A 14,031-nucleotide genomic window follows, 5' to 3' on the forward strand; every position below is an offset into this window, starting at 1 on the left:
GGGCGCAGGAGGCGGCAGCTGCGCCCAGAGCCCGCGGGCCCGTCGCCCAGCCCCATGCCGGCAGCCACCGCGGCCCTCAGCCCTGTGCACGGACGCGCAGGAGACATCCGCCGCGGCCCGCTTCCGGGAGGAAGTGACGCATCCGCCCGGCTTCCGGCCGGGGAGGCACGGCCCCACCTCCGCTCGGGACAGCTTAAAGGGACCGCGACCCCCAAGAGGCTTGAAGGAGACCGGTGGGGACGGGGCGGGGCGCAGCTTGGCGGAGCCGTCGCACGGCGTCGGGGCGGGGGCGGCCGGCAGGGGGGGCGGTGGTCGGGCCGCGCGGGCGGAGATGGAGTGGGGCCCGGGCTCAGACTGGTCTCGGGGGTGAGAGCGGGCCCGTGGGGCGGGGGGCTTGGGCCGTGGGCCCGCGGAGCGCCGGGCCTGACGCGGTGTCTCGCTCTCTCCCGGACAGGGAGGCTGCCGGCGTGGACCGCGGGAAGGCGGGGCTGGGGCTCGGCGGGAGGCCACCCCCGCAGCCGCCCCGGGATGAGCGCGCCCAGCAGTTGCTGGACGCGGTGGAACAGCGGCAGCGGCAGCTCCTGGACACCATCGCCGCCTGCGAGGAGATGCTGCGGCAGCTGGGCCGCCGGCGCCCGGAGCCGGCTGGTGGTGGGGTCAGTGCCACCCTGGGCTGGGCCCGGCAGGGTGGGGTCTGACGGTGCTGGCCCAGCCCTCCCTCCCCCTGGGGGAGGCGGGCGGAAGAGCATCCCACCGCTTTACCCTTAACCTCCTTCCATCTGGGCGAGAGAGGTTTTGAAAAAGTTAAGTACTACCTAGATGCCAAGTAGCCGAATGCTTGTGGGGCCTAACCTAAGGCCTTTCCTTCCAGGCTCATGTTTTCCCTTTCTGTTCCAACTAGACCGTTTCAGCTAAACCCGGAGCACCGCCCCAGCCTGCGGTGTCCGCCAGAGCTGGCCTTCCAAAGGATGCTGGAGAGGGAGCTGCGGAACCTTGATCATTCTCTAGCTGGGCACCCTGACTTCTTTCCAGGGCTGGTGGCTGGACTCTGACCAGCTCCTTTCAGTAAAGGGGCCAGTCTTCACTGGCAGTGGCTGGTACTTGGCCTTCAGCCTGGGATGGCAGCTCTGCTAGCAGCCGGGTGCACTCCCACTTCGTCCTGGCTGAAGGCAGTACTGTGTTTTGAAATGTAGCCAACGAATACCCAGTCTGAGTACTCGGATTCGGGCAGGCCAGCAGTGCTGGCCGGAGTGGTCTGGCCTGCTTTGGGGGTTCCAGGTGGTATTTACATGTTTATTTCATGCTGTGGGGGGCTCACAGCCCCCCCAGAACACCTTGAGCAGAACCTTGATTAAAAGGAAACCTGCAGACTCTCCTGGTGACCGACCTTTCCTTTCTGTCCCCTCTCCAAGACTGATGGCTGGGCAGGAGAGAGTGGTGGGATGTCAACCAGGGGGAAGGGATGGGAAGTAATGCCACAGATAACTACCAGATTTAAATAAGCATTTAATTAAGATTTCATTAGTATTTAATATTGCTTTTTCAATTCCAAAAAGTTAAATTTTCACTTTGTAGCAGATATTTTAAAGTACAATATTAAGTTTATACAAAATGAGCAATTAAGCAAACACCATTTCACATTCTTCAAAAATACAAATTCGTATTTATTCTTTTTGGGTTTGGAGGTTTCTTCCTTTGGAAGTACTGAATCTGTAACGTTTTCATATCGCTCAGTGGAAGTCCGTTGTTCCCATGTTTTACACAAAATAAATTTGATAGACTTTTACATAATCCAAATAAAACTATTTGGGACTTAAAAACCAAGGCCACTGGCCAACGATTACTGTGTGTTAGAAAAGAAGACTCTTGTGACCTTTTCTGGCTAGATGATCTGAGCCAGCAGAAACCTGTTTGCAGCTACCTTGAACTCAAACTCCAACCCCATTTTCTCCAAAACACAACAAAAGATGTAGACTGTTAAGTTAAACACTCAGGAGGCCTCAACACACAGGGGAAATGGCAAAAGCAGCCTCTGACTTGGCACGACGACAGGGCAACAAGGATATTGCAAACCCTCCCCCTGGGATTTTGGTGGAAAAAGTTTTAGGAAAAATTTTTTCCATAAGAAAAAGTAGAAACTGCACTGAGCTGGGAAAGTGACAGGACATTATCACCCATTTTTGCCTGGCAGCCACACCACCAAAGGAGCAGTGTATGGTTCGAAGCTTCACTTCCAGTAAAAAAGCTTGTACTGTACACACCTTAACAGATCCAGTTTAACTTGCATTTTGAGTGCAGACTGAGAAGCCCTCTCTCCGCTGGGAGTAACAGTGAGAAATGCCCAGGCTGATGAGAAACAGGACCCTTCTCTCTTTGCCAAGAATATGCTAGAAATGAGCCAGAGACTGACCAATCAGAAACAGGCATCATTTGGTTTTGTTGCTGACCACCCCCTATCCCAAATGTTTAGGAATGGACGGACATCGCCCATCTGTGTCACAGTGGAAAGAACCACTTGCATACTACATCTGTGAACATCTTTTTGCTTTGGCTACAGAATATTTAAAATGCCTCTAGTCTACAGCCTGGGAACTGATGATCAAGTGGGAGCCAGTGAGGGAGAAGAACGTTGGTAAAGCAGATTATTGTCGGCTTTGTTACTGGATTCATGAAGCCTGGAAGTCTTTTTGCTTAGAACTAACACAGGTGGTGTGAAAGCAGTACAGAAATGGCTTGAGTTTGCCTCCCAACATATTTCTGATTGGTGATGTAAGAAAATTGTGAACTCATGAACAATAGTGGGTGCCGTTGCATAAATCCATGGTTTTGGTGATATTGGAGAATTCTTTATGTTCAAGAGATGTGATCACAAATATGAAAGTCTAGAAGGTGCCAGGTTTCTACCTAGAACAACCTGTTCCTTTAGGGAATTATTTTGTCGTGGTGAAGAGGGGAAAGATGGCAAGGGACCAAGAGGTGAAAAGGGGCCTCAACAGAAGAAAACAGCTGCAGCAGTTCCTCCGGGAGCCTGAGGGGGCGCCCGGGGCACACAGGGAAGGCTTGCATAGATTGAGCAGCTGCGGAGAATGCACAATAGTGTTTCCCTATGGTCAACTTCAGCACAGTGCTGATGGAGCAGAAAAACGGCCAGGCCAGGGCCACATGGGACAACGACTGTCAAGCTACCCACGTATTGCACCAAAACAAGTGCTTCTTTTCACACCTCAATTTAACTTTTTATTCTGAGCAAAAAATAAAACTTTGTAGAAAGTGTATACACACACACACACACACACACAAACACAACAGAAATTGCAGCAATTGGGTTAAAGATAAAGTAACCTAAAGTGCTTTTTATTTTATTATTTCTTTAATATACCATATGAGGTTCTGCAAATTTGTCCCTCTGGACACATTCAGCATCATACAAAGCTTCAGGAAACCCATCTACCTTCCATCATCCATCAGTCCACTGCCTTGACCTGAAAATAACCCTCTCCCATCTATTGACTCTCCTAGAAGGGAAGAATAGCCCCTGGCATTCTACCCAGAGAAGTCTTTGTAATTCAGGGTCTTTCCTGGGTATTGAACTATGATCTACTAAAGGGGGTTGAGATTCAATAAATGACACTTCTACCACCAAACTAGTGATGCCCCCATGAGACTGGCCAGACCCTGTCAAGGACTACTGGGCTACTTTCCCTCAATGCTCTCCCACCTGCCTGGGAAAGGCAAGTTGCCTTACCACTTCCTAAGCCCGTGAGCTCCACTCCTTGTTACTGACTAGCTTCTTGGAAGAGGCTAAACTGATGCTAATGGGAGCCGCCCAAGTACAGGTCTATAGAGTGACAACAGTTAAGGTAGCCATAGGAAGAAGGCTTAAGACCACTTGCTAGAATTCACCCTTACCCTCATTTCCTTGGGAAACCACTGTCCCATGAAGACTCCAATTTAGCCAGGGGCTCCCTCTTCTCCAACGTCCTTGGCACTAGAGGCCAGACTTGTGAGAGGAGGATGGGAGGGAAGGAGCTGACAGAGCATGGCAGAAGAGTCTCCCTACCCTGTGGAATACACCTAACTTTGCACAACCACTCTCATTTGAAGCACATTCCTCACTTTCCAAAAGCTAATTGGATTGATAGTCTCTCTTGTAGCGTGAACTCACAAAGGCAAATACTTCAACTTCTTCCATCTAGAAAAATTTTAGCCTAAACAGTTTAAAACGCTTCTTTACCACCCCCCAATCTGTGGAGAGGGAAAAGCCAATGACCCAGGAAGGGACCATTAAGAGCACAGCCCTAGCTAACCAAGAAACAATATTTAAACCATTTAAACATTCCACACATCTTCCCTGGGCTCCTATTTCCAGGGAACCAGAATCCCAGGTCATGAGAGGCAGAAGGAAGGTCATTACTACCCTCTGATGCAAGCTTATTTTGGGAGTCCTGTCCACTGCTCTTCTCAGAGGTTGTAAAGAAAACAGCGAGTGCAAGGCCTGGACAGAACCAAGGACAACCTGTGCCCAGCAGCTGGTTTCCCAGGAAGATTAACCACTGTGGTAACAGAATTCTTCCTACCTTACTGACTTCTGCCAAGGCCAATGACCAGCCTTTTGGGGGAGGGAAATGTAGAAGGTCAAAAAGAAACCCATTCTCCTGGCCAACTCCAGGAACAAAAAAATCAACTGCTTGTCCCTGAGCCCATTTCTCCTCATGGCAGGGACAGCAATGCCACCACTACCCTCTAATCCAACTGTCCCTGAGCATCTTCTCTAAAGGTGGGGCCTTTTCCGGGGCTACTATCTTGGCTACCTCTGAGGAATGGCTCAGACAGCAGGAGTGCAACCAACGAAGATCTCTGGCTGCCTTGATTGAGGACCCAACCCTGCTTGCAGGAGGCAGAGGCCTACTCCACACCCCAGGCCACAACTAGCTTCTGATCTTGCCAAGCACTCATGACTACATTAAACAGCCAAAGGATAGCAACTTCCATTCATGTATTTATGTCTGGAGGCAGCTTGGAGCCAAAGGCAGGCAGATGGACACAGGTCTATACACAAATCAAGGAAAAAAAAAAAAAAAACTTCCTACAACACAACTTAAAGAAATATTCCAAATGAGATAACTTATTGCAACATTTCAGGCTTTTTGGTGGAAGGGGAATTTTTTTTTGTTTTACCCTGAGTAGAAGATCACCATTTTGTGTTTTTTGAAAAATCACATGACTAAGCTGACCAAATCACATCCTTATTTGCACTGTATGAGGCTGTATGCAAAATCCAGAAGTGAGGGGTGGAGATGGGAGAGGGCAACCAAAAGCCTGGCCAGAAGGGGCACCAGAATGCCTGGACCCAGCTGCTAGCTCACCCAAACTCCTCTGGCCTACACCGTCTCAGAAGCGGATTGCAGCCTTCTGCTGAGAAGCAGATGCCATCAAAAGAGAGAAACCCTGGCAGTCACTGGCCACAAGCTTTGTGTTCTTTAGGCTAAAACTGGGGTGCTCCCCAGGAAAGATGCACTGAGAACGGCAAGCCCTGGCAAACAACTGAGACGGAAAGAACCAGGAGGGCAAAAGACTGGTGGCATTGCTACAGCTTGCTCTGCAAACACAGCATTGACAGAGAGCTGCCAACAATTTGCCCCAGAGCCTTGCAGAACCGTGTCATTCGCCACGGCCAGGAGGACAAGGCTAAAGCTGCCCATTTATATTGAGTGTGCTGCAGGACAACTCCCTTGGCATCCACTCCAAGCTTCACTGACACAAAGCACCAACAACAAAGTCATCTCACCCAAACCCTGTCCAATCAACTCTCACCTCCCTTGCCACTACCCAGTGTCTGGCCTTCCAGACAAGTATCTGCCTCAGATTCAAAAAGACACGAAGGGGCAACACCCAACACACTGAACCTGCTGCCCAATCCACAATGACCCCAGTGCAAATGATGGGCAGTACCAAATTGACGGAAACCACACCCTTTCATTTAGAACTTTTATGCATACGAGTAACCTTAATTTCCAAGTTCACATAACAATAAGCAAAAGTGACATACAGTGCAGCCAAACAGTTCACTTATAACTTAGCTTTTTTTGTTTGTTTGTTTGTTTTTTCCTCCAAAGATCAGTTCCCTAAAATGGATGTTCCTGGGATGTGAATAAAGAAAATAGGTCTGAAAGGTGAGGCTTTCAGACAGCAGATTTCTTCATCCTTCCAATTTCTGACCCATGATGGCAGCATCACACCCGGTGCTTCCTGCTCACCCTCTTCCTGGAGGTGAGTGCACATAGGCCCTTCCCCTGGAGAAGCTGCTGGTCAGGCCTGTCTCCTCCTCCCCTGCAGTAGTGCTTCACTGTGAACTGGATGGGACGTGGGTGTCCAGGCTCTGGAGGGACAGGAACTCTGACACATCCATGGCACTTATCGTTTCTCAGGATCTGGGGAGCCTTGGCCTATCTGCTCTGCTCACAGAAAGAGGGTCCAGTGAAGGATGATGACAGGATAGGGGTGAGGGAGAAGTCTAGGGTGGCAGGTGCAGGCTGGGCCCATCAGGAGGCTGGGGATTCAGCTCTGGAGGGGGTGGGGAAGAACAGCCCTTTCTCCGACTGGACGTCCGCTCCTTTGCAGAGTCCCGGCACGCACACTGACACTGACAAGCCTCCTCTTGTTTGATGATGATCACAGGAACACTGAGGCCAATCTGCTGGACAGAGCTCCCTGTGAGAGAGGTGAGAGAGACTGCTCTTCAAGTGGCCAGGAGCAGAGGTGTGAGAGGCAAGGGGATATGAACTTGGGGGCACTGAGTGCCAGGGAGGCAGGCATGGTGAGAAGGACAGATGCCAAGCTTTGTGTTTTACTATTCTTTAAACTGGACCAGGTTTTCTCTCCGGAGAAATCCCTCCAAGGATTTCAATCCCTCCAAGACGGTGCCCCTTCCTTAAGGGAGCCACTCACAATCTAGATGCACCCTGTCCCTTTCTGCCGTCCATCTGTACTGGACATGACAGACACCTCCCTTCTCATGATACCTTCATACCTCTGCTATCCCTTCTGCCCTAACTCCCTGGCAGACAGTGCTGTTCCTGGGGGAGAATCACTCTCATCCTTCTCACTTCCCACTTTCCTGCTGCCCGGGGTAGTGTTCCCTGCCTGCACCCCTCTCCACACTGCACAAGACCTGCTCAGACGTAGCTCCTACATGGCCTGTGATGGACACATGGTAGATATCAGACAATCTGTTCTTACACAGCAGCATGGCATGTGCACATATTCAAATCCATTCTCATTTCTCTCTCATGTGTGCCATGTATATGTGTGCTCTGATTTAAGCCTGTTCTGTGTCATAACAGAGCTGGAGCCCAGAGACGGAACAAGTGGTCAGAGAGCTCACATAAGTTTACTTATGACTTTGGGGGTTCATTGAATGCTTTGGGGTTCCAGTTTCTATCTCTCTCCTTACCCTTATCTCTTCCATCCTTAATTTTTTTAGACAAATTGTCACTACATACCCTACCAGGCTGGCCTAGAACTCACTATATAACCCAGGCTAACTTGAGAGCTGAACTCTCAGTCTCCCTTCTCAGGCTCCCTCAGTGCTGGCAGTGCAGGGATTTACCACCACATCTGTTGCTGGCTGTCAGTTTAATACATAAAAAGGCTTCAAATGAAAGGCCCAGTGGGAGATGTTTTGACTAGCAGCACACATGAGCTCCTAGGTTCAATCCTCAGTACCAGCAAAAAAAAAAAAAAAAAAAAAAAAAAAAAGAGGAGGAAGAGGAAGAAAGGAGGAGGAGGAAGAAGAAAAAGAAGAAAAAAGCGCTCAACTGAAAGGACTCTCTAGCTGTGCACCTATCTCTGACCCAGATACCATTTCTACCATCTTTCTTACTGTAATTAGAAAAGAACCCAGTGAATTAACAGCTGCCCTCTTTTATCATTAACTGTGATTCAAACAACCCCCCCCCAACCAGGTTACATTTATAAGCTCTATCAGAAGGGAAAGAACTGTAAATAGGTAAAGGATGGGCATAGGATCTATACCAGAAGCACACTTCCAGTCATCATGAGAACATGACATACTCTGGTAAAAACCTATGTGAATTTAGCTGAGGCTGCTTAAAGATTTTTTTAAAATTTGAAAAACCAAGGCAAGGCAATCATATACTTTGCCTTGGCCCAGAGAACTGACTTTCTCTTCAAGCTAACATGGGATTACATACCTGTGCTACTGGCTACTGGCACTGCAGTGGTGAAATACACCTGCTCCACTTTAGATGCTTGCTGCTGGAGAGGACAAAACAAAACAAAATCACTCTTATGCCCCCCTAACATGGCAGCCATCCAGGGACCTGAAGCCTCCCCAATTGTAATGGTCATCCAAGGGGATAGAAAACCCTCAGAGTTTGGGCACTTCTGCACTGAGATGTTTTCTTTGTGCTCTGATGATGTCACTGCACTGTTGGGACATGCTATGCTGACATTGTAGCTTTGTCGCCACTCAATGGCTAGCTCCCAGCTGCCTAGTCCAGTGGGTTGTATATTCAAAGGCTTCTCCAAGCTTGTTCTTCTGAAGTAATGGTCCCTCAGAGACTAGCTTTCCTCACTCCAATGGTCCTGTGAATTGTTAAGTTCCTTTCTTGCCCTCAGGGACTAAGCTGACAACTCAAGACAAGCTAAAGCTTCTCCTAATGGCACAAAGCACTGCAGGAGCCTTGGGCAGCACAGGATAGCTTGCACGGAAAGCTGTGGATTTACCTACACAGATTCATGTCCTGGCTCTGTCACCCGTTAGGCAAGTGATTGAACTTTCTGGTTTTGTTTTATTTTATGAGGAAAGGCTCACCAAGTAGCCCAGGCTAGCCCTGAACTTGTGATCCTCCTGAGTCTACCTTCTATGCTGAGAATGTGGCCAAGTGGCTTAATTTCCTGGAGTCTCAGATTCCTATAAAAGTTGAGATAACTGAAGCCACCCTCAAAGGACTCTGAAGAGTAATGAGGTGGTATATGTAGAACACTATGCTCACAGTGAACAGTTAGTAAACATGGTATTTTGTCCTGTTATTAAGGAAGACTATAAAATTGTGCACAGGCACATACCTGTAGTCTAGCACTCAGGAGCTAAGGCTAGGCTTGGCTGTATACATTGTGAGTTCGAGGCCAGTCCGTATGCATAATACTCTGTCTCAAAATAAAAACAAAATCCTGTGCATAATACCTTTATCCCTCTAGTAACTTCCTATTAAAGAGTATTCTTCAAGTCTTGTCTTAAAGATACTTTTTTTTTAAATCTTTCTTTTTTTAAAAATGGGCCTCAAGGTTAAGTCTGAGAAGAATTATGTTTCTGGCTAAGAAATAAATGGAACTATAAAATGATGGAGGCCAAGGAGTGTAGCTAAGTAGTAGAGCTCTTATAGGTTCAATCCTAACATGGGGATAAAAAAAAAAAAAAATGAGTGCCCCTCTCTTGTCCCTTTTTTTTTTCTTTTGATCTTTTTGAGACAGGTTCTCCCTGAAGCCCCAACTGGCCTAGAACTCACTATGTAGACCAGGCTGGCCTCAATCTCACAGAGATCTGTCTGTCTCTGCCTCTCGAGTGCTGGGATTAAAGGCATGCACCACCATGCCTGGCTTTTTTGTTCTCATTTTGAAAGAGAATCTGGCTACATAGCCCAGGCCAACCTTGAGCTTTAAAAAAATTTTCATTTATTATTTTTATTTTATGTGCATGAGTGTTTTGCCTGCATGTGTATAAGTGCACTGTGTGCACGCAATGCCCTCAGAGACCAGAAGAGGGTGTGAGATCCCCTAGAACTGCAGTTATGCAGTTGACTCACATGCACAGCTCCCCCTCTTATTATCGCTATTTTATTTTTGGTGCTGAGGATGGAGCCCAGGGTCTCTGTGGCATGTGTTCTACCACTGGCAGATGTCCTGGATCCACCATTACAATATCCAGAACAGCTCCCCCTATTTTGCACTTATCTGTCCCCTCTCCCTCTTTCCTCTCTCATTGAAATCACTGAATTTTTTTCACTGCTTTATTTATGTATCTCATGTCACACACATAATTACCTGCTCCCTTTTTCTTCCAAGTGCTAATGATTGAACCCATTGGTCTTGTTGCTGATAGGCAAGTACTTTACCTCTGAACTAAATCCCCAGCCCTTAACCAAGCACATAATTACAACAATCCTAGGAGGTAGGCGTGGTTTTCTCTATGGAGAGCTGAGGTCCAGATCAGTTAAGAGACTAACCAAAGGTTATATAGCCCAAATAGGGCAAAGCTAAGATCTGAGCATAGGCAGGCTGTCCCCAGAGCTGTGCTGCACATGAGAAAAGGGTTCAGAGACTAAGAGGCTGGTTGGATGGCCACATAGTCAAGTTGACCTTGAGCAGTGGGTAGGAAGTAGATAATGCAAAGCTGGTACTACATAGGCATGTTGATTGGTGGATTTAAACAGTCTAGAAAGGTGATTTAGGACTAAATAGCAAGAACACTCAGATTCCAGAATTGGCATTGTGGCCACTTGTGGAGTAGGCTATATGGCTAGGGTCACTGGAAAGGCCTTCCCAGTATTCTGTCTCCATCTGCCCCCAGAGAGATTTTACTGTTTCCCTGTACTTGCATTTGAAGAGCTCCTGGAACAAATGTCATTTCATTTCCATGTAATTTATCTGCATGTATTTAAATATGAGCCTCAGCCAAATGTGGCACATGCCTGTAATCCCAGTGCTCAGGATGTACGGGCAGGAGGATTAAGAGTTCAAGGTTGGGGCTGGAGAGATGGCTCAGTGGTTAAGAACACTTAATGTTCTTCCAGAGGACCTAGGTTCAATTCCCAGCACCGATATGCAGCTAACATTTTAAGCCGGAAGTGGTGGTGCACATCTTTAATCCCAGCACTCAGGAAGCAGAGGCAGGCAGATCTCTGTGAGCTCAAGGCCAGCCTGGGCTACATAGTGAGTTCCAGGACAGCTAGGGCTATAGGGAGACCCTGTCTCAAAAAGACCAAAAAAAAATGTATTATTTTATACATATGAGTGTTATGCAATGCCCGAAGACAAAAGAAGAGGCCGTCGGATCCCCTGGAACTGGAGTTACAGACAGTTGTTAGCTGCCATGTGGGTGCAGGAATGGAGACAGGGTCTCCCTGCAGTCCTAGCTGGCCTCGATCTCACAGAGATATGCTTGAGTGCTGGGATTAAAGGCTGCGCCACCAAGCTTGGCCCAGATCCTCAATTTTTAAAAAAAAATATTTTTATATTTTATGTGTATAAGTGTTTTGCCTGCCTATAAGTCAGTGCACCCATGTCGTGAAATGCTGCAGAGGTCAGAAGAGGACATCAGATTCCAGTGGAACTGGAGGACGGTTTGTAGCCGCCATGTGGGTGCTGGGAATCGAACCCAGGTCCTCTGCAAGAGCAGTCAGTGCTCTTAACCGCTGAGCCATCTCTCCAGCCCCTAGATCCTCAATTTTAAGATGCATTTAGCCAGGATGGTGGATTCCTGTGCTCTCAGTTGATCAGGAGGCTGAAACTGGAGGAGCATTTGAGCCCAAGAGTTTGAAAAAAAACCTAAGCAACACAATGAGACCGTGTATCAAAAAACTAAGAGGGCTGGGCAAGATGGCTTTGCTGGTAAAGGTGCTTGTTGCCAAGACCGACGACTTAAGTTGAATCCCTGGGTCCATGTGGTGGAAGAGACAGACTCCCACAAGTTGTCCTCTGACTGCCACATGTGGAGCCATGGTATGAGCGCCACCATTCCCCAGAAATAGTTAAAAATCCCCCAAACCTAAGCAAGTGCTTAGCACAGTAAACCCTTTCCCATTTAGGAAAGAGCTCAAAACAATAAGGGAGTTTTGTTTGCTTTTTATATTGCTGCTGCTATTTGGCATTTAACCTACTGGGGTATTAACTTTCTTTAGGTATGTTAGCCTCTAAACTGAATATAAGTCTCTATGAAAAACAAATCAAGCTTTTTGTTTCTCTGCATCCTCCAGTGTAGAATCTAGCAAATACTAGGCTCAAAAGGACATGGATGGCCATGTCATTTCCAGATACCAAGACCAAATATATCCTTAGAAAATTATCTTTATGGAGCCGGATATGGTGGCTCATACCTTTAATCCCAGCACTCGGGAGGCAGAGGCAGGATCTCTGTGAGTTCAAGGCCAGCCTGGTCTACATAATGAGTTCCAGGCCATCAGCTGGGGCTATAGGGAGATCCTGTATCAGAAAAAAAAAGAACAGAAGGAAGAAAATTATCTTTATGGGCTAGAGAGATGGCTCAATGGTTATGAGCACTGGCTGCTCTTGCAGAGGACCCGGGTTCGAATCCCAGCACCCACATGGCAGCTAACAACCACCTGTAACTCCAGTTCTAGAGGAATCCAGTGCCCTCTTCTGATCTCTGTAGGCATTCTACAACACACATGCAAGCATAACACTTATACACATAAAATAGATTAATTTAAAATAAAAGAAAATCATTATAAGGTCCAGGGCAGTGCTTCCATGGTATAGTACTTGCCTAGTATATATGTGCAAGGAACGAGGTTTGGTCCCTTGTGCTTCAAAAAGAAAGTAAAAGAAGATGGCTATAGGCTAGGCTCTGGGAACAGATTACTTCTCTGCCCTGGCCACTGCTATACATCTGAGTCACATCAGTCCCTCACACCAGTCTGACTCTGCTCTCATGAAATATCCTTGGGCTTCTGGAGTTTGTTCACTGCTGTCATATATGGAAGTGTCCAACCTACTGCCATTGCAGGATGATGCTGTGGTCTGCTGATGTTTGGCCACATTTGTCCCCTTATCAGGTACCAGACTCACTCCCCTGGATTTATAGCACTTGACTATGGGGAAATGGCTACAAGGGACATTACATGTTTCAGAGCAGTTATGCTAGCCATTTTCCCATTGAGGGGTGGGGCTGTAGATCAGTGGTAGAGCACTAGCCTATATGTGTGAATCCCTAGGTTCAATCAATCCCCAGTAATTCGAGAAAAGGGAGGAAGGAAATGGACATATCACCTATACACACTTCACCCACTGTTATGTGCTTACTTGTAATACTTACAATTTGTTCTTGGTTTTGTGGTGAACTTGTGGCACCATTTAATATCCACTGTAAGTTCTGTTCTCCCATGACTAGGCTGGACTGCAGGATAGCCGTGTTGGGAGTTGGGGTGATGGTTATAGTGGGATTATTAGTTAGGACAGAGTTGGCACCCAGGGGTAGAGTCTGGACCATGGCAGGCAGGGGCTCAGTAGTACTTGGTGGTGGGACTGGTGCTGCCACAGCTGATGTAGGAGCCCCAGAAACAACGGAAAGTCCTGGTACGATGGTCTGGGGTGCCTGGGGGTGCGGAAGAAACTCTTGGTGATGAGCAGCGAACTGCGTGCTGTGGGGAACAGGCACTTCTGGAGGTTGTAAGAGAGCAGGGGGGCTGCCAAACGCAGATGGCTGGGGACCAGGTCCTAGAGAGGGAGCAGGAAGAGGAGCGGACGGGGCTGAAGCTGGTAGCAGAGGCTGGGGTGGCTCTGAGATGCCAGGCTGCAGTACAAGTGGAAGAGATAAAGACGCCGAATTTCCTGCAGGTGGCGGAACATCACTGACTGACTCTGCATCACCATTAAAACTTTCAATCAAGGCAGCTGGCAAGAAAAAGAAATAGAAACATATATCCATATCTCAAGCTTCATATGCAACAAACAGTCTTTATGGGCCAATTCCTTCAGTGAGGCAGCTGGCTTTCTGTTTTCATTTAGTGACACCTCAGGTCCAAGAACCAGGTTTTCTGACCAAGCACACTTCATAAAAATGGTGACTTTAGCTGGGCATGGTGGTGCACGCCTGTAGTCCCAGCACTCAGGAGGCAGAGGCAGGCAGATAGCTGTGAGTTCAAGGCCAGCCTGGTTTACATAGTGAGTTCCAGGCCAGCTAGGGCTACAGGGAGACCCTGTCTCTGTCTCTGTCTCTGTCTCTCTCTCTCCCTCTCTCTCTCTCTCTCTCTCTCTCTCTCTCTCTCTCTC

General features: G+C 48.0%; 3 protein-coding genes across 3 annotated transcripts in view; 1 reads left to right on the forward strand and 2 right to left on the reverse strand.

Annotated features, from left to right (window-relative positions):
* Yrdc (yrdC N6-threonylcarbamoyltransferase domain containing) overlaps positions 1–107 on the reverse strand; it is a 4,259-nt gene extending 4,152 nt beyond the window's left edge. Inside the window, exon 1 of the mRNA XM_029554615.1 lies at positions 1–107. This exon is cut by the window's left edge and continues 306 nt beyond it. Within this exon, the coding sequence (XP_029410475.1) occupies positions 1–107 (107 nt within the window).
* Positions 79–1,375, forward strand: CUNH1orf122 (chromosome unknown C1orf122 homolog). The gene is made up of 3 exons (XM_008850215.3): positions 79–366; positions 455–656; positions 902–1,375. The coding sequence occupies exons 1-3, from the start codon at positions 332–334 to the stop codon at positions 995–997; spliced, it is 333 nt and encodes a 110-aa protein (XP_008848437.1). The 5' UTR covers positions 79–331; the 3' UTR covers positions 998–1,375.
* Positions 1,376–2,193: 818 nt separating this feature from the next.
* Positions 2,194–14,031, reverse strand: part of Mtf1 (metal regulatory transcription factor 1) — a 58,001-nt gene continuing 46,163 nt past the window's right edge. Inside the window, exons 9-11 of the mRNA XM_008850218.3 lie at positions 13,076–13,653; positions 8,214–8,277; positions 2,194–6,711 (exon numbers count right to left, since the gene is read on the reverse strand). Of these exons, the coding sequence (XP_008848440.2) occupies positions 6,515–6,711; positions 8,214–8,277; positions 13,076–13,653 (839 nt within the window). The 3' untranslated portion in view covers positions 2,194–6,514. The remainder of the gene's footprint in view (positions 6,712–8,213; positions 8,278–13,075; positions 13,654–14,031) is intronic.

This window comes from Nannospalax galili, unplaced genomic scaffold, assembly GCF_000622305.1.
Source record: "Nannospalax galili isolate Female #2095 unplaced genomic scaffold, S.galili_v1.0 scaffold944, whole genome shotgun sequence".
Lineage (NCBI taxonomy): Eukaryota > Metazoa > Chordata > Mammalia > Rodentia > Spalacidae > Nannospalax > Nannospalax galili.

What these genes read in the sequence shown, in the direction of transcription:
- CUNH1orf122 (XM_008850215.3), top strand. Translation starts at nt 332, where the DNA reads ATGGAGTGGGGCCCGGGCTCAGACTGGTCTCGGGG. An exon ending in GGCTCAGACTGGTCTCGGGG is followed by an intron (nt 367 to 454) that starts GTGAGAGCGGGC and finishes TCTCCCGGACAG; the next exon opens with GGAGGCTGCCGGCGTGGACC. An exon ending in CGGAGCCGGCTGGTGGTGGG is followed by an intron (nt 657 to 901) that starts GTCAGTGCCACC and finishes TGTTCCAACTAG; the next exon opens with ACCGTTTCAGCTAAACCCGG.